General features: G+C 40.0%; 2 protein-coding genes across 2 annotated transcripts in view; both read left to right on the top strand.

The window, feature by feature from the left end:
* The window catches only part of LOC106594299 (uncharacterized), a 28,361-nt gene that overhangs the window by 3,100 nt on the left and 5,061 nt on the right, over positions 1-20,200 (top strand). The window contains 3 exon segments of the mRNA XM_082958401.1: positions 2,345-2,975; positions 2,977-3,149; positions 6,891-6,953. Coding sequence (XP_082814527.1) covers positions 2,345-2,975; positions 2,977-3,149; positions 6,891-6,953 — 867 coding nt within the window.
* LOC145850345 (uncharacterized) lies at positions 17,072-18,283 on the top strand. The gene is made up of 2 exons (XM_082958527.1): positions 17,072-17,625; positions 18,051-18,283. The coding sequence occupies exons 1-2, from the start codon at positions 17,283-17,285 to the stop codon at positions 18,167-18,169; spliced, it is 462 nt and encodes a 153-aa protein (XP_082814653.1). The 5' UTR covers positions 17,072-17,282; the 3' UTR covers positions 18,170-18,283.

Raw genomic sequence — 20,200 nt, 5'->3', positions numbered from 1 at the left:
CACCTGCATTGCTTGCTGTTTGGGGTTTTAGGCTGGGTTTCTGTACAGCATTTTGTGACATCAGCTGATGTAAGAAGGGCTTCATAAATACATTTGATTGATTGATTGAGGTTCTCAGCCTATGTGGGAACTCCTACGAGACTGTTGGAAAAGCATTCCAGGTGAAGCTGGTTGAGAGAATGCCAAGAGCTGTCATCAAGGCAAAGGGTGGCTACTTTGAAAAATCTAATATATATTTTGATTTGTTTAACCTTTCTGGCGCAGGCGTTCCGCTAGCGACCAACCTCGACAACATCCGGTGAAATTGCAGAGTGCCAAATTCAAATTATAGAAATATTTAACATTCATGAAAATACAAGTGTCATACATCAAAATAAAGCTTAGCTTCTTGTTAATCCAGCCACTGTGTCAGATTTCAAAAAGGCTTTATGGCGAAAGCACACCATGCGATTATCTGAGGACAGTGCCCCGCATACAAAAGCATAAAAAACATTTTTCAACCAGGCAGGTGCGCCACGAATGTCAGAAATAGCGATATAATAAATGCCTTACCTTTGAAGATCTTCTTCGTTTGGCACTCCAAAAAAGACCCAGCTACGTCACAAATGGTCCTTATGTTCGATAATGTCCTTCTTTATATCCCCAAAAACTCAGTTTAGATGGCGTGCTTCATTCAATAATCCACCGGTTTCCCTCCTTCAAAATACATACAAAATGAATCCCAAACGTTACCAATAAACTTCTCCAAACAAGGCAAACAACGTTTATAATCAAACCTCAGGTACCCTAATACGTAAATAAATGATACAATTTAAGACGGAGAATCGTTAATGTCTTTACCAGAGATAAACAACAAAGAATGTGCTCTCATCCACACGCATGAAAACACTACAGCCAAAATGGGAGCCACTTAGAAAAACTACAAATTCTAGCTCATTTTTCCAAAAACAAGCCTGAAACCCTTTCTAAAGACTTGACATCTAGTGGAAGCCCTAGGAACTGCAATCTGGGAGGTTTTCGCCTCATAATAAACATGACAGCCATTGGAAACAGTGGTAGGCCTAATTTCTTTTGGGGGTGGGATGGTTTGTCCTCGGGGTTTCGCCTGCCATATCAGTTATGTTATATTCACAGACATTATTTTAACAGTTTTAGAAACTTTAGAGTGTTTTCTATCCAAATCTACCAATTATATGTATATCTGGGCCTGAGTAACAGGCACTTTACTTTGGGCACGCTTTTAATCCAGACATCAAAATACTGCCCCCTAGCCCAAAGAGGTTAACACTTGGGGTTACTACATGATTCCATATGTGTTTTTTAATAGTTTCGATGTCTTCACTATTATTCTACAATGTAGAAAATAGTAAAAAATTAAGAAAAACCCTTGAATGAGTAGGTGAGTCCAACTTTTTGACTGGTACTGTACATTAAATTCCCTGGCAACAGCTCCAATGGACATTCCTGCAGTCAGCATGCCAATTGCACGCTCCCTCTGAGACATCTGTGGCATTGTTGTGTGACACAACTGCACATTTTAGAGTGGCCTTTTATTATCCCCAGCACAAGGTGCACCTGTATAATAATCAAGCTGTTCAATCAGCTTCTTGATATGCCACACCTGTCAGGTGGATGGATTATCTTGGCAAAGAATAAATGTTCACTAACAGGGATGTGAAGAATTCTGCAATCTTTTTTTTCAGCTCATGGAACATCGAACACTTTACATGTTGCGTTTATATTTTTGTTTATTGTAGTTACTATCAGTTTTAGGAACATCTACCCAAAATATTTCACCTTATTTTTTACTTTACCCAAAATATGACATCAGCGATAGTCAAAATGTTGAAAATCTGTGAACATCTAAATAACAAATTGGTCCATTTAAACAGCATGTGTCGAACCCTTTCAACAACGGGGAGATGTTACTGATGTGCTTTCTGTCTTCGACGTAAAAACAAGTTTTGGACTTCCACTTAAAATTACTTATTTACTTATTTTATGTTTAAGGAAGTGTGTAGGTCGCAGTCTGTATCATACAGCTATGAAAGTTATATATTTAGAACCACCTGCTCGATTGGAATCCAGCGATGTCTGTGTCTTCAGTGTCCTAGAACTGTTTAGTTTTTTGTGTTCTGACTTGTAAACAGAATGAATAAAATAAGTAATGTAAACATATCAGTAATTACCAGGAAGCTCTACAACATTTGTTTTAAAATTACACCAAGATTGTTAAAACTGGCCCCAGGTTATTGAGGGATCTGATTAGGATTTACCCTCGTAGCAAGGCCGTTTTATCATGTGGAGGTTTCATTCGGGTGTCAATTTTATTTATTTTTTACAGCGCCTTTGGCAGGAGAAAGACCAGACTCGGAGGAACCAGAGCCAGGGACGTCCAAACCAGCAAGACGACACCAGTGTTCCCACTGTGGAAAGGGTTGTAACCACTTATGGGAGCTGAAACAACATGAGAGAATACACACAGGGGAGAAGCCTTACCACTGCCCCAAGTGTGGAAAGAGTTTTAACCAGAAAGGACACCTGAACCAACACGAGAAAATACACACAGGGGAGAAGCCTTACCACTGTTCCCAGTGTGGAAAGAGTTTTAACCAGAAAAGCTACCTGAAAAAACATGAGAATATACACACAGGGGAAAAGCCTTACCACTGCTTCCAGTGTGGAAAGTGTTTTATCCAGTTAGGGGACCTGAAACGACATGAGAGAATACACACAGGGGAGAAGCCTTACCACTGCTCCCAGTGTGGAAAGAGTTTTACCCACTTAGGTAACCTGAAAACACATGAGAGAATACACACAGGGGTAAAGCCTTACCACTGCTCCCAGTGTGGAAAGGGTTATAACCAGTTAAGGGACCTGAAAACACATGAGAGAATACACATAGGAGAGATGTCTTACCATTGCTCCCAGTTTGGAAAACGATTTACAATGTTAGGGACTCTGAAAATACATGAGAATACATACAGGAGAAAAGGTGTACCACTGCTCCCAGTGTTCAAAGCATTTTAACAAATTAGGAAGCCTTAAAAAACACGAGACTGCACACGGGAGAAGCTTTACCACTGCTGTCAGTGTGCAAAGCATTTGCCTAGTTAGGAAGCCTGAAATAACACGAGACTGCACAGAGTAGAAGGCTTACAAAATGCTCAGACTGTGGGAAAACATATTACTCATCACAGTCACTTAAACGTCATGAGAGAATCCACACAGAAGAGATGAATTACTTCTCCTAGCGTGTATATTGATATTTCACATCACATTGACTTAAAATTCATCATAGAACATACACAGTGCTCCCATTGTCTTATATTGTTGACCGGGAATGTGTTTACCTGTTTTTACCATATGAAATTGAATTGTACAAAGTATACTCAAACATATATTTGTATGTTTTTATTAGGAAACATGAATTGAATATGGAGTATGTAAGTTTGAATATAAAGTAGATCAGATTCCACGTGTTTAAATAGTCATTTTTTTAAACTCTGACAGTTTGTGTGTTTATCTGAGTGTCTTTCCTCCAGCACTACAGATAATCAAGTGATATTTGGATGTGATGCATTTGCTCAGTTGTTTACATTTACATTGTTGGCCCACTGATGATTTAATGAAATGAAAATGTTCATACTCTGTAATGGAAAGTCTTAATTGTATGTGTCCACATAACTGAGTATGTGACTAACCTTGTGAAACTGTCCTATTATAATCTCCTGTTCTTGGGAGTGTCATCCTGCGTTGCTAACCAGCTGCACCTGCGTCATTGTATGAATGAAGTCCCGCCCAGGAACAAGAAACTATAAAGATATGTGCTCGTCTCCCAATGCTCCGGAATTCAGACTGTCTCCACTTCGCTGTGTAACTGGTGTATAAGAGATCATACAAAGATTTTGCTGTGACTCTTATGTGGATGATGTTATGAATATTTGTTGGTCTGATTTGATTGAGGAGCATCCAGACGCTGGACTTGATGAATTTATGAAATTTCTTATAACAATTATTGATAAACATGTACCTGTTAAAGAAACTGACTGTTAGAGCTGTTAAGGCTCCATGGATTGATGAGGAATTGAAAAACTGTATAGTTGAAAGAGATGGGGCAAAAGTAGTGGCTAATATGTCTGACTGCACATCTGTCTGGCTTACTTACTGCACATTGAGAAATGATGTGACCAAACTCAACAAAAAGAATAAACTTTATTATGAATCCTAGATCAATGATATAAAGAATGGTGGAAACAAACTTGTAAAAAAACATAATGAAAGAAAAGCAGTGCAAGTATTGAATTTTGTAAAGTTAGTGTGGGAGAGGTGGAAGAATTGTTATCGATCATGAATGACTGTCACGTCCTGACCATAGTAAGATGTTATTTTCTACGGTAGATTAGGTCAGGGCGTGACGGGGTGTTTTGTGTTTTTCTATGTTATGGTTGAAAGAGATGGGGCAAAAGGAATGGCTAATAATCTGGCTGGCTTACGTACTGTAAATTGAGAAATTATGTGACCAAACTCAACAAAAATAATAAACTTTATTATGAATCCTAGATCAATGATATAAAGAATGGTGGAAAGAAAACGTATAAAAAAACAATGAAAGAAAAGCAGTGCAAGTATTGAATTTTGTAAAGTTAGTGTGGGAGAGGTGGGAAAATTGTTATTGATCACTAATGACAAACCTCCTGGCATTGACAACTTAAATGTAATGCTACTGAGGACAGTAGCTGACTTTATAGCCACTCCTATCTGTCATATTTTTAATCTGAGCCTTGAGGAAAGTCTTTGTCCTCGGGCCTGGAAGGAAGCCAAAGTAATTCTGCTACCCAGAGTGGTAAAGCGGCCTTTACTGGTTCTAACAGCAGACCTATAAGCTTGCTGCCAGCTCTTAGCAAAGTGTTGGGAAAATTTGTTTGACCAAATACAATGCTATTTCTCTGTAAACTGTGGTTGCTAATTTCTGTATTAACAAATGAGGAGAGACAAACTTCACACACACCAGTCAGAGTTTATACTTAAACTACAATTTTAATTATAAGAGCTTTGCAGTAGCAGTTGACTTTCAACGATTCACCATTTCTAATGACCTGTTGAGAGTGTTGAACACAATGACTTCTGAGATCTTTATAGTAAGATCCACCCCCTTTTGGCATGACAAATCACAGATAGTTAGGAACGGTTCACAAAGAAAGACTGTTTACTTTAGAGAGGAGTATCCACAGCTAGATAACATTCATTATAAATGATCGTTCAGTTTGATCCCTAATGACGAGGTTCTAATCTCGTCCCTGGTACTTCATAGAACAAAAACACCATTTCATCCAATGGCATATATCAATTGTCAACTCTAGATACTCCCATCTCAAGCAAACCCCCCTCTTGACCCCACTCCTGGACAGGCTCACTGGGGTGAATGAGCCTCTAGGCCATATACTACCACAGGATAAGTGCGAGATCTAAGAGACCATGGTCCCAGACACTGCCATAAACCTCCCCACAATAAAGAAAAGGAGGGGGTGACTTGCTCACAGACATTGTGGAGACAAGTCATTGGTTCCCCATTAATCACGCTATCCCTTCACATGGTTTAAGCATAGGTAAAGAGACATTCACATATGAAGACAATATTTCATTCTGTCCTCCTCTCTTGCTGATATTCTGCAGAGCAACAGAGACAAGTAAAAGACAAGTCTGACCTCTTCCCCTCTCTGGGCCCCAAGTGTCTGAGCCCCAGCTAAGGGAAATGTGTAACTGAAACATTCCAGAGTCAAACGACACTTTCTAATGACAAGTATCTCACATAAGCATATTATACTAATAAAACATCTTAATTATCTATGTTACCCAACTAATTCTGATTCATCCCCCACAAAACAAATTAACAACAGACTTTCAGCATGCTTATAGAGAAGGACACTCAACATGTACTGCACTGACACAAATGACTGATGATTGGTTGAGAGTAATTGATAATAAGAAGATTGTGGGAGCTGTACTGTTAGATTTCAGTGTAGCCTTTGATATTATTGACCATAACCTGTTGTTGACAAAATGTATGTGCTGTGGCTTTTCAACCTCTGCCATATCGTGGATTCAGCACTATCTATCTACTAGAACTCAGAGGGTTTTTAATGGAAGCTTCTCTAATATCAAACATGTAAAATGTGATGTACCGCAGGGCAGCTTTCTAGGCCCTCTACTCTTTTCTATTTTTAACAATGACCTGCCACTGGCATTAAACAAAGCACGTGTGTCCATGTATGCTGATGATTCAACCATATATGCATCAGCAACCACAGCTAATGAAGTCACTGAAACCCTTAACAAAGAGTTGCAGTCTGTTTTGTAATGGGTGGCCAGTAATAAACTGGTCCTGAACATCTCTAAAACTAAGAGCATTGTATTTGGTACAAATCATTCCTTAGGTTCAAGAACCTCAACTGAATCTGGTAATTAATTGTGTGGCTGTTGAACAAGTTGAGGAGACTAAATTACTTGGCATTACCTTAGATTGTAAACTGTCATGGTCAAAATATATAGATTCAATGGTTGTAAAGATGGGGAGAGGTCTAGCCAAAATAAAGAGATGCTCTTCTTTTTTGACACCACACTCCAAAAAGAAACATCTGCAGGCTCTAGTTTTGTCTAATCTTGATTATTGTCCAGTCGTGTGATCCAGTGCTGCAAGGAAATACCTAGTTAAGCTGCAGCTGGCCCAGAACAGAGCGGCACGTTTTGCTCTTAATTGTAATCAGAGAGCTTATATAAATACAATGCATACCAGTCTCTCTTGGCTAAGAGTTGAGGAGAGACTGACTGCATCACTTCTTATTTTTATAAGAAATGAATGTGTTGAAAATCCCAAATTGTTTGCATAGTCTGTAAGGGAATTCTGCCCTATGTGCACAGAAGAGACCACAGGAAAACTTATTTGATCAGAGGTTAGTTTGTTTAATAAGGATTGCAACCTGGAGTATACACTTACAGCAATTTGCAAGCAAGAGACTCAGTTCAAAAGATGGTGTTTTCCCTTTTTATCCCCTGCTGAGGATCACCCCGCCCAGGGTGATGTCCCTTAACTTTAATACCATATAAGCTCATAATTAATAGTTGCTAATACAAAGATGTCTCTGCTAGGTGGAGTTCAGCTTATTGTGTTATTGGCAGTTAGTTTCCCAATCACTCTTCCCCTTATTGCTATCATGTCAGACGAAGTAAGACTGGAACATAGTATCAACAAGAACTCTTAGTTCCCTTTATCCATCTGTTACCTAAAATATAGTTTCAACACATAGACATCTGACTTTGTACAGTTGACGTTTTCATGCACTTGCAAGGTGTCTACCACTGATTCTTAATCTCAAGCTAAAGCAAAACATGAATCATTGTTCTTTTGTCATCACAGGTGTTCCTATAATGTACAGATATCATCTAAGTTCTTACAAGTCAACTTACACACAGCTCTGACACACACTTATCCCACCAGACATGCCACCGGGGGTCTTTTCACAGTCCCCAAGTTTCCAGAACAAATTCAAGAAAGTGTACAGTATTATATAGAGCCCTTATTGAATTGAACTTCCTTCCATCTCATATTGCTCAAATAAACAGCAAACCTGGTTTCAAAAAACATATAAAGCAACACCTCACGGCACAACCCCTCTCCCCTATTTGACCTAGATAGTTTGTGTGTATGCATTGATATGTAGGCTACGTGTGCCTTTTACAAAATGTATGTAGTTCTGTCCTTGAGCTGTTCTTGTCTATTGATGTGCTGTATTATGTGTCATGTTTTGTGTGGACCCCAGGAAGAGTAGCTGCTGCTTTTGCGACAGCTAATGGGGATCCTAATAAAATACCAAACTCTGTTATTCTCTCTGAGCTCAGAAATAAAGAATCTTGGTTTGACTTGGACTCCAGCAGATCCTTATTCTATAATATCCACCACAACTCTCCCACGGATTGCTGTTTCATCGTTGTCTCAATGAAGACTTCCTCATTCCACTTTCCTGGGGGCATTTACAAGCCTCCCACTGGTTGAATAAACATTGTTTCCACGTCAAATTAAAAAACATCCTTAACATTGATGAACCTTCACTATCTTCATCCCTAAACTAGTAACATTTACTATTGTCTATTGTTATTCTCAGTAACCTTCCTGACCTTATGAAATCCTAGCTAAATACAATGTTCCCACCAGTTTTCATGTCTTTGGTTATGCAAACATTTGTTTATTCCATTTAATTTCTCATTAAGATGAATGTTGTTTTAATTCTATATGGGTCACGCATTGCTTTGGTCATGTGTTCTCTTATGGGTCAATGATTTTAATTAGAATATAGCAATGATGCTCTCTCATTCACTTACAGTTTCTTTGGAAAGTATTCAGACCCCTTGACTTTTTTCACATTTTGTTATGTTACAGCCTTATAAAACAATTTCCTCAGCAATATGCACACAATACCGCATAATGACAAAGCAGAAACAAGTTTTTGCAAATGTATTAAACACAAATAAATGTTTTACATAAGTATTCAGACCCTTTGCTATATTAGACTTGAAATTGAGCTCAGATGCATCCTGTTTCCATTGATCATCCTTGAGATGTTTCTACAACTAGATTGGTGTCCACCTGTGGTAAATTCAATTGATTGGACATGATTTGGAAAGGCACACACCTGTCTATATAAGGTCCCACAGTTGACAGTGCATGTCAGAGCAAAAACCAAGCCATGAGGTTGAAGGAATTGTCCGTAGAGCTCCGAGACAGGATTGTGTTGAGGCACAGATCTGGTGAAGGGTAAAACTTTTCTGCAGCATTGAAGGCCCCTGTTTTAGCCCCCTGCAGTAAAAGGTTATTCATGGGGTAAAATGATCTGTTTATGTCATTAGTAAATGACACATCGTTAACAATACAGTTATATTTTGTTTTGTGGTCTATATCCTCTCAATCATTTATTCCTTCATAAACAGAAAACATATGTTTACCTAAACACAACATGTCTGCAAGGGCCCCTCTAGGTTCACAACCTCTTGACCATTAAAACTTCTTCGGGATAGGGGCAGTATTTTCACGGCCGGATGAAAAATGTACCCAAATTAAACTGCCTGCTACTCGGGCCCAGAAGGTAGGATATGCATATTATTAGTAGATTTGGATAGAAAACACTCTGAAGTTTATAAAACTGTTTGAATGATGTCTGTGAGTGTAACAGAACTCATATGGCAGGCAACAACCTGAGAAAAATTCAACCAGGAAGTGGGAAATCTGAGGCTTGTAGTTTTTCAAATGATTCCCTATTCAATTTGTAGTGTTAACGGGGTCATGTTGCACTTCCTAAGGCTTCCACTAGATGTCAAAAGTCTTTAAAACCTTGTTTAATGCTTTTACATTGAAAATGGAGCGAATAAGAGCTGTGGTAAACTGTTGTCCCAGGATAAGGCATGAGTTCAGTCACGCGCGCTGCCTTGGGAGTGAGCTGAGTTCATATTCATTCCTAAAGAGAACGGATTTGTCCGGTTGGAATTTTATTGAAGATTTTTGTTAAAAACAACCTAGAGATTGATTCTATACATCGTTTGACATGTTTCTACAAACTGTAGTATAACTTTTTTGACTTTTCGTCTGGACTTAGTAAGCGCGCGCCTTTTGGATTTGGATAGTGAGAACAAAATGGATGTATTTCGACATAAAGATAAACTTTACCGAACATTTATTGTGGAGCTGGGATTCCTGGGAGTACATTCTGATGAAGATAATCAAAGGTAAGTGAATATTTATAATACTATTTCTTAGTTTTATTGACTCCAACATAGCGGGTTTCTGTTTGGCTTGTTGTTGTTGTCTGAGCGCCGTACTCAGTTTATTGCAAACGTTTGCTTTCGCGGTGAAGCTTTTTTGAAATCTGACACAGCGGTTGCATTAAGGAGAAGTGTATCTATAATTCTGTGCATAACACTTGTCTTATCTAAGTTTACGATGAGTATTTCTGTAATATGTCTGCTCATTGTGCTCATTCACCGGGGTTTTGGAGGGAAAACATTTCTGAACATTACGCGCAAATGTAAAATGGGGTTTTTGGATATAAATATGAACTTCATCGAGCAAAACATACATGTATTGTGTAACATGAAGTCCTATGAGTGCCATCTGATAAAGATCATCAAAGGTTAGTGCTTAATTTTAGCTGTATTATTTCTTTGATGCCTCTCCTTGCTTGGAAAATGGCTATGTGTGGCTTTTCTTGTTTAGGTGCAGTCCTATCATAATCTAATGTTTTGCTTTCGCCGTAAAGCCTTTTTGAAATCGGACACTGTGGTTGGATTAAGGAGAATCGTATCTTTAAAATGGTGTATAATACTTATTATATGTGTGAGAAATTTGAATTATGAGGTTTTTGTTGTTTTTAATTTGGCGCTCTGATTTTTCACTGGCTGTTGTCAAAATCAATCCCGTTAACGGGATCCGAGCGGGAAGGGGTCTCTAAGAGGTTTTAAATCTGGATAGCTGACAACTATTAAGGGTAAATCTGATCTGTTTAGGTCGTCAGTAAAGGAAGCATAGTTAAAGAGTACAATAAACCTTTCAAAGAGGATGGTGCGAGGCCTCTGGGGCTTTTTTGGGGGGGTTGACTGAGACATCCCTCGGACACTCTTTTATGGGGGGTATAATGTATCTGTTTAGGTCATCAGTAAAGGGGACATCTTAAATATTACAATGACCCTTTCAAAGAGAGACATCCCCCGGACATCTCCCCTATAACTATTTTTAAAAGGGTAAAAATGATCTGTTTAGGCCGTTAGTAAAACAGATGTTTTGAAAGACACCTGGGGGTCCAGGTTGTCAGTTATTTTGTGTACATATTGTTCCCCTGTGTGCAAGGGCCCCCCGAGATTCACAACTTCTTGACCCTTAACATTCCCACCCAAGGGGGAGAGACAGAGGGAGAGAGATTGAGGGGGAGCGAGAGAGAGAAAAACATTTAATTCATTGAAAGTAAATTACATTTTCTTTCAAAGCTTTTATTTTATTCAAACATTTTGTACAGACATTTAAACATACATATTACAATTATTAATGTTTACTATGTAATATTAAATACTAAATTATGTCACTAATGTTTTATTACTAAATAACTTTATATAAATCACACATGTTTACAATTGGCTCATTCATCCCCCTCTTCTCCCCTGTAACTATTCCCCCAGGCCGTTGCTGCAAATGAGAACGTGTTCTCAGTCAACTTACCTGGTAAAATAACGGATACATTTAAAAAATAAAAATAAAATGTTATTATTACATGTAGCAACACCAAATGACAACAACATGGTAGTAACACAACATAACAAAAACATGGTAGAAACACAACATGGTAGAAACACAACATGGTAGAAACACCCCATAACAACAACATGGTAGTAACACAACATGGTAGCAACACCACATAACAACAACATGGTAGCAACACCCCATAACAACAACATGGTAGTAACACAACATGGTAGTAACACCCCATAACAACAACATGGTAGTAACACAACGTAACAACAACATGGTAGCAACACCACATGACAACAATATGGAAGCAACATCACATAACAACAACATGGTAGCAACATAACAACCACATGGTAGAAACACCACATGACAACAACATGGTGGCAGAACCACATAACAACAACATGGTAGAAACACCACATAACAACAACATGGTAGCAGCACAACATGGTAGCATCACCACATAACAACAACATGGTAGTAACACAACATAACAACAACATGGTAGCAACACCACATAACAACAACATGGTAGCAGAACAACATGGTAGAAACACCACATAACAACAACATGGTAGCAACACCACATGACAACAACATGGTAGCAACACCACATAACAACAACATGGTAGTAACACAACATAACAACAACATGGTAGCAACACCACATAACAACAACATGGTAGCAGAACAACATGGTAGAAACACCACATAACAACAACATGGTAGCAACACCACATAACAACAACATGGTAGAAACACAACATAACAACCACATGGTAGCAACACCACATGTCAACAACATGGAAGCAACACAACATGGTAGATTCACAACATGATAGCAACACCACATAGTAGCAGCACAACATGGTAGTAACACAACATGGTAGAAACACCACATAACAACAACAGGGTAGTATAACAACATAACAACAACATGGTAGCAACACCACATAAGAACAACATGGTAGCAGAACCACATAACAACAACATTGTAGCAGCACAACATGGTAGAAACACAACATGGTAGAAACACCACATAACAACAACATGGTAGAAACACAACATGGTAGGAACAGCACATGACAACAACATGGTAGGAGCACAACATGACAACAACATGGTAGAAACACAACATGGTAGCAACACAAGATTGTAGAAGCACAACATGACAGCAAAACCACATGACAACAACATGGTAGCAACACAACATAACAACAACATGGGAGAAACGCAACATGGTAGCAACACAACATGGAAGAAACACAACATGGTAGAAACACAACATGGTAGCAACACAACATAACAACAACATGGTAGCAACACAACATAACAATAACATGGTAGAAACACCACATGACAACAACATGGTAGAAACACAACATGGTAGAAACACAACATAACAACAACATGGTAGAAAACAACATGGTAGCAACACCACATGACAACAACATGGTAGCAGCACAACATGGTAGAAACACCACATAACAACAACATGGTAGCAACACAACATAACAAAAATATGGTAGCAACACAACATGGAAGAAACACAACATGGTAGCATCACAACATAACAACAACATGGTAGCAACACAACATAACAACAACATGGTAGCAGCACAACATAACAACATGGTAGCAACACAACATAACAACAACATGGTAGCAACACAACATAACAATAACATGGTAGCAGCACCACATGACAACAACATGGTAGACACAACATAACAACAACATGGTAGCAACACAACATAACAACAACATGGTAGGAACACAACATGGTAGAAACACCACACGACAACAACGTGGTAGCACCACAACATGGTAGTAACACCACATAACAACAACATGGTAGAATCACCACATGACAACATGGTAGAAACACCACATAACAACAACATGGTAGGAACACCACATGACAACATGGTAGAAACACAACATGACAACATGGTAGGAACACCACATGACAACATGGTAGAAACACCACATAACAACAACATGGTAGAATCACCACATAACAACAACAACATGGTAGTAACACAACATAACAACAACATGGTAGAAACACCACAAAAACAACATGGTAGAAACACAACATGGTAGTAACACCACATGGTAGCAGAACCACATGACAACAACATGGTAGAAACACAACATGGCAGCAGCACAACATGGTTGCAACACCACATGACAACAACATGGTAGCAACACCACATGGTAGAAACACCACATGGTAGAAGCACAACATGGTACAAACATTATTGGGCACAGACAATAGCACAAAGGCAAGAAGGTAGAGACAACAATACATCACACGAAGAAGCCACAACTGTCAGTAAGAGTGTCCATGATTGAGTCGTTGAATGAAGAGATGGAGATAAAACTGTCCAGTTTGAGTGTTTTTTGCAGCTTGTTCCCGTCGCTAGCTGCAGCGAACTGAAAAGAGGAGCGACCCAGGGATGTGTGTGCTTTGGGGACCTTTAACAGCATGTGACTGGCAGAACGGGTGTTGTATGTGGAGGATGAGGGCTGCACGGCTATGATGAGGGCTATTTTAGATACGTAGGAGTGAGGCCTAAGAGGGTTTTATATATAAGCATTAAACCAGTGGGTCTTGTGACTGGTATACAGAGATAAACAGTTTACAAAGGAGTATAGAGTGCAGTGAGGTGTCCAATAAGGAGCATTGGTGGAAAATCTGATGGCCGAATCCTAAAGAACATCTTGCCGCTCAATGTATCCTACCATGACTATATCCAACCCAACTCCATGTGTTTCCAACAATCATGTATCCTACCATGATTATATCCAACCCAACTCCATGGGTTTCCACTATCATGTATCCTACCATGACTATATCCAACCCAACTCCATGTGTTTCCAATATCATGTATCCTACCATGACTATATCCAACCCTACCCCATGTGTTGCCACTATCATGTATCCTACCATGACTATAACCAACCCAACTCCATGTGTTTCCACTATCATGTATCCTACCATGATTATATCCAACCCAACTCCATGTGTTTCCACTATCATGTATCCTACCATGACTATATCCAACCCAACTCCATGTGTTTCCACTATCATGTATCCTACCATGACTATATCCAACCCTACCCCATGTGTTGCCACTATCATGTATCCTACCATGACTATAACCAACCCAACTCCATGTGTTTCCACTATCATGTATCCTACCATGATTATATCCAACCCAACTCCATGTGTTTCCACTATCATGTATCCTACCATGATTATATCCAACCCAACTCCATGTGTTTCCACTATCATGTATCCTACCATGATTATATCCAACCCTACTCCATGTGTTTCCACTATCATGTATCCTACTATAACTATATCCAACCCAACTCCATGTGTTGCCACTATCATGTATCCTACCATGACTATATCCAACCCAACTCCATGGGTTTCCACTATCATGTATCCTACTTGGCTGAAGCTTTGATCCAGTGGAAGAAGTATTGAGGAGCAGGGAGGTTAAAGGTCACTTCAGGATACAGCTGTTACTCTACACTATCCCTAGATAATCCAGTAATGAGAGAACATGTATAGATTATTTAGGGCCCTATAACATCTCTATCTATATATAAAATTGCTATCAATTCCGTTTTTTTCTTTAATTCCGTTTTCTCTGTTTAGTTTTCCAGGTTTCTGATTTGTCCCTGTTTTTCTGGTTTTCACTCTCTAAATCACACTGTTTATAGAAACACAAAAACATTTGATGTTCTAAGTCCACAACAATACTTAAACCACATCAGGAGACCACTTTTGAAGTCTGAGAAAAATCTAAGACATTTTCATTTTTGGGTGTAGATACCCATTAATTCAAGTGGCACCAGCAAGAGCCTTGCTTGGTTAGTGGTGTCTCTGTAGCACACATGTGATTGCAGAGTTTGCTGAACAAATCACAACTGGTGGATTGATGCAAATAATCATGATATCATTCTGCCAGGTGAACATAGACTACTTTGTAGTTAACATTTAATTGACAAGGTTTTTGGGAAAGCTTTTCTATCAACCAGAAGATGGTTGTCATTAGCATCATCGCTAACAGCTACACATAGCGTTAAACAAATTACATTTACAATTACATTTAAGTCATTTAGCAGACGCTCTTATCCAGAGCGACTTACAAATTGGTGCATTCACCTTATGATATCCAGTGGAACAACCACTTTACAATAGTGCATCTAAATCTTTTAGGGGGGGGGGTTAGAAGGATTACTTTGTCCTATCCCAGGTATTCCTTAAAGAGGTGGGGTTTCAGGTGTCTCCGGAAGGTGGTGATTGACTCCGCTGTCCTGGCGTTGTGAGGGAGCTTGTTCCACCATAGGGGTGCCAGAGCAGCGAACAGTTTTGACTGGGCTGAGCGGGAACTGTGCTTCCTCAGAGGTAGGGGGGCCAGCAGGCCAGAGGTGGATGAGCGCAGTGCCCTCGTTTGGGTGTAGGGACTGATCAGAGCCTGAAGGTACGGAGGTGCCGTTCCCCTCACGGCTCCGTAGGCAAGCACCATGGTCTTGTAGCGGATGCGAGCTTCAACTGGAAGCCAGTGGAGAGAGCGGAGGAGCGGGGTGACGTGAGAGAACTTGGGAAGGTTGAACACCAGACGGGCTGCGGCGTTCTGGATGAGTTGTAGGGGTTTAATGGCACAGGCAGGGAGCCCAGCCAACAGCGAGTTGCAGTAATCCATACGGGAGATGACAAGTGCCTGGATTAGGACCTGCGCCGCTTCCTGTGTGAGGCAGGGTCGTACTCTGCGAATGTTGTAGAGCATGAACCTACAGGATCGGGTCACCGCCTTGATGTTAGTGGAGAACGACAGGGTGTTGTCCAGGGTCACGCCAAGGTTCTTAGCACTCTGGGAGGAGGACACAATGGAGTTGTCAACTGTGATGGCGTGATCATGGAACGGGCAGTCCTTCCCCGGGAGGAAAAGCAGCTCCGTCTTGCCGGGGTTCAGCTTGAGGTGGTGATATGTCTGCCAGACATGCAGAGATGCGATTCGCCACCTGGTTATCAGAAGGGCGAAAGGAGAAGATTAATTGAGTGTCTTCTGCAGAGCAATGATAGGAGAGACCATGTGAGGATATGACAGAGCCAAGTGACTTGGTGTATTGCGAGAATAGGAGAGGGCCTAGAACAGAGCCCTGGGGGACACCAGTGGTGAGAGCACGTGGTGTGGAGACAGATTCTCGCCACGCCACCTGGTAGGAGCGACCTGTCAGGTAGGACGCAATCCAAGCGTGGGCCGCACCGGAGATGCCCAGCTCGGAGAGGGTGGAGAGGAGGATCTGGTGGTTCACAGTATCAAAGGCAGCAGATAGGTCTAGAAGGATGAGAGCAGGGGAGAGAGAGTTAGCTTTAGCAGTGCGGAGAGCCGCCTGTTTCCTCTTCAGAAAGTTGAAGGAAAATACAAATCACTGAGGCTAATTTAGACGACTTGCAGGCAGTGGGTTGAGAATATCTATGACAAAAAATCAAATACTCTTTAATCTGTCACCTAATCCTACCTAATGGGCAGGTCAGCCCTGGAGTAAAGTATTGGCTGTAAGAAGTAAGAGAAAACATAACATCTGGTTGTTTTTAAATTACTTCTCATGACATTGTTTGCCAGAATAAACATGGAAATTAATATTTTACCAATCTGCGTTACCCACTCCAGTCAGCAGATGGCGATATGAGTATTTCAGGTGGCTTCTTGCGTGACGTATAATCTAGTGGACGGAACTGGAGGCTTCTTCAACAGCGACAAAAGGCTTCTGATTCAACCAACGTGGTGGTTTGCTAGTGAACATAAAACTGAAACATTGAATCTCTTTAGACCAATCTTGTGTTTTTTACTCTTAGTGTTTTGAATATAATTCTGTTTACCTATCGACTGGTTAATTTAAACGTAATTTGCTTGTTAAATTAGTAAATGTGGTAAAAAGATAATGCACTAGGCTAATCGACCGGAGCATGAGCTCACTAAGCTCGACGGAGAAAGAAGCTCTGATGAAAGGAGACGAAGAAGCTTTCAGGATGAAAAGGGAGGAAGAAGAGGCTATCTCATTGAAAGAAGAAGAGGATGATATTACAGTGAAAGAGGAAGATGTGGAAGAGGTTGTCAAAGTGGAAGAGGAGGTAGAAGCTTTCAGAACCAAAAAGGAGGAAGATGCCATAACATTGAAAGAAGAGAATGTAGTGAAAGAAGAGGAAGAACCTTTTAGAGTAAAAGAGGAAGAGGATGCTATCTCAATAAAAGAGGAGGAAGACGTTTTGGGAGTGAAAAAGGAGGAGGCTGAAGATCAGATTACCACCAGTGAGTACTCTCATATAAATATGTTAAACACAGGGGCACTGCAGTTCTTGAAATAATGTGTTGTTTTAAAGGGGCATTCTACATCAGTTCTACACTTGAATATGTTGTTCAGTACTGTAGGAATTGTTTAAGGGACAATCTGCCATTGGTAGATATGTTTTTGGGGGACTTCGATGTATTGAATTCTCATTCTCCATGTGGTCTACATTAAAGTTCACCTCATCTAATATAGCAGGCTTTTAAAATTGGTGCATTATTTCTACTTAAAATATGACCCTTTTTGTGGAAATGACCCTTTACATTTGCAACACAAACAATATTTTACAAAATGATGATGAAAGTGGCCATTTTAGACACATTCATGCCTCTTGATTGCAATAGGCGGTCATAAGTTTACCATCTGTTTGATGTTCTCGTTCACACAGGAGAGAGACATGACTATCGTGGATCCTCTGGGGAGCCTCAACAACATCCTGATGCTGACGAGGCAGAGAAGAGTCTCTCCAGATCAGAACACCAGATGGTACAGCTTGGTCTGGTCTAGCATACAGCTTGCTCTATCTGGGCTGGGTTTCTGTAAAGCACTTAATGACAACAGTGACATCAGCATCCATAATGATATGTGTCTGTGTCCCCTCTTTATGGTTACCAGGACAACGCTAGCCCTTCCTCCCTCCAGGAGTCCCTGTGTCGTGCCTCTCCCGGTAGCGCCTTACTGCTGGGTATGAAGAGGTTGTCTGTGCTGCTGGTGGACTGCAGGAAAACAACGGGGCTGAGTGGAACTGTGAGAGGAGGAGAAGAGAAGAAAGGATCAGATTTGACTCATCAAAGTAAGTGCTGTAGTTTAGTTTGAACAAATAAAATAGATCTGCCCACTGGTATCTGTTACCAGGACAACCAGCAGAGTTCTGTTAGTTGACATGAAGATAGACTGGTGGATATGGATGTTATGAATATCATAACACTGAAAAAGGATTCTGCCCATGAAAAGAGAGAAACCAATAGACCATATAAATCCTTGATGAAAGTTAGATTTAGAGAGAAAGTTTCAAGATGATCTGATGTAAGGTGCATGTTTTACAAAAACATTTTCCTAAAAACATTATGGATGTTACATTGCCTGTCCTAGTCAACCCCCTATCTTTACAAGACTCTTGAAGAGGCAGACAAAACTCCAGACACTTCAATGTGGGCTGTATTGCTTCATTAACGTCTGATCTACAGAACGTGTTAAACATGCAAATGTACAGTTGTAGTTGGAAGTTTACATACACCTAAGCCAAATACATTTAAACTCAGTTTTCACATTTCCTGACATTTAATCCTAGTAAAAAATTCCCTGTCTTAGGTCAGTTAGGATCATCACTTTTTTTTAAGAATGTTAAATGTCAGAATAATAGTTGAGAGATTTATTTCAGCTTTTATTTATTTCGTCACATTCCCAGTGGGTCAGAAGTTTAAATACACTCAATTCGTATTTGGTAGCATTGCCTTTAAATTGTTTAACTTGGGTCAACCGTTTCGGGTAGCCCCTTCCACAAGCTTCCCCCACAATAAGTTGGGTGAATTCTGGCCCATTCCTCCTGACAGAGCTGGTGTAACTGAGTCAGGTTTGTGGGTCTCCTTGCTCGCACATGCTTTTTCAGTTCTGCCCACAAATTTTCTAAAGGATTGAGGTCAGGGCTTTGTGATGGCCACTCCAATACCTTGACTTTGTTGTCCACCTCTTTGGGGTAGGTGGGACGCTAGCGTCCCTTCTGGCCAAAAGCCGTTGAAATTGCGATAAAATAAATCACTTACCTTTGAATATCTTCCTCTGTTTGCAATCCAAAGGGTCCCAGCTACATAACAAATGGTCCTTTTGTTTGATAAAGTCCTTCTTTATATCCCAAAAAAGTCAGTTTAGTTGGCGCGCTTGACTCAGTAATCCACTGGTTTCCCTAGTTCAAAATGCATACAAATTAATCCTGAAAGTTACCAATAAACTTTGTCCAAACAAGTTAAACAACGTTTCTAATCAATCCTTTGGTATCCTAATATGTAAATAAACGACAAAATTTATAACAGAGAATAGTATGTTCATTACCGGAGATATATAACGAAGTGCGCACCCTCACCGACGCCAAAATGGGAGCCACCTAGAAAAACTTCAAATTCTAGCTAATTTTTCATAAAACAAGCCTGAAACGCTTTCTAAAGACTGTTGACATCTACTGGAAGCCCTAGCAATCTGGGAGGGTGTTCCTTTGATAGTCTAATTTATTCATTTTTTCCATGATGTCAAGCAAAGAGGCACTAAGTTTGAAGGTAGGCCTTTGAAATACATCCACAGGTACACCTCCAATTGACTCAAATGATGTCAATTAGCCTATCAGAAGCTTATAAAGCCATAACATCATTTTCTGGTATTTTCCAAGCTGTTTAAAGGCACAGTCAACTTAGTTTATGTAAACTCCTGACCCACTGGTATTGTGATACAGTGAATTATAAGTGAAATAAGACATTTGTGGAGTGGTTGAAAAAAGAGTTTTGATGACTCCAACATAAGTCTATGTAAACTTCAGACTTCAACCGT

Source organism: Salmo salar, chromosome 12, assembly GCF_965601325.2.
Source record: "Salmo salar chromosome 12, fSalSal1, whole genome shotgun sequence".
Taxonomy (NCBI): Eukaryota; Metazoa; Chordata; class Actinopteri; order Salmoniformes; family Salmonidae; genus Salmo; species Salmo salar.
Note: the sequence above shows the minus strand (reverse complement) of the source record. Positions and strands in the feature narration are given on the sequence as shown.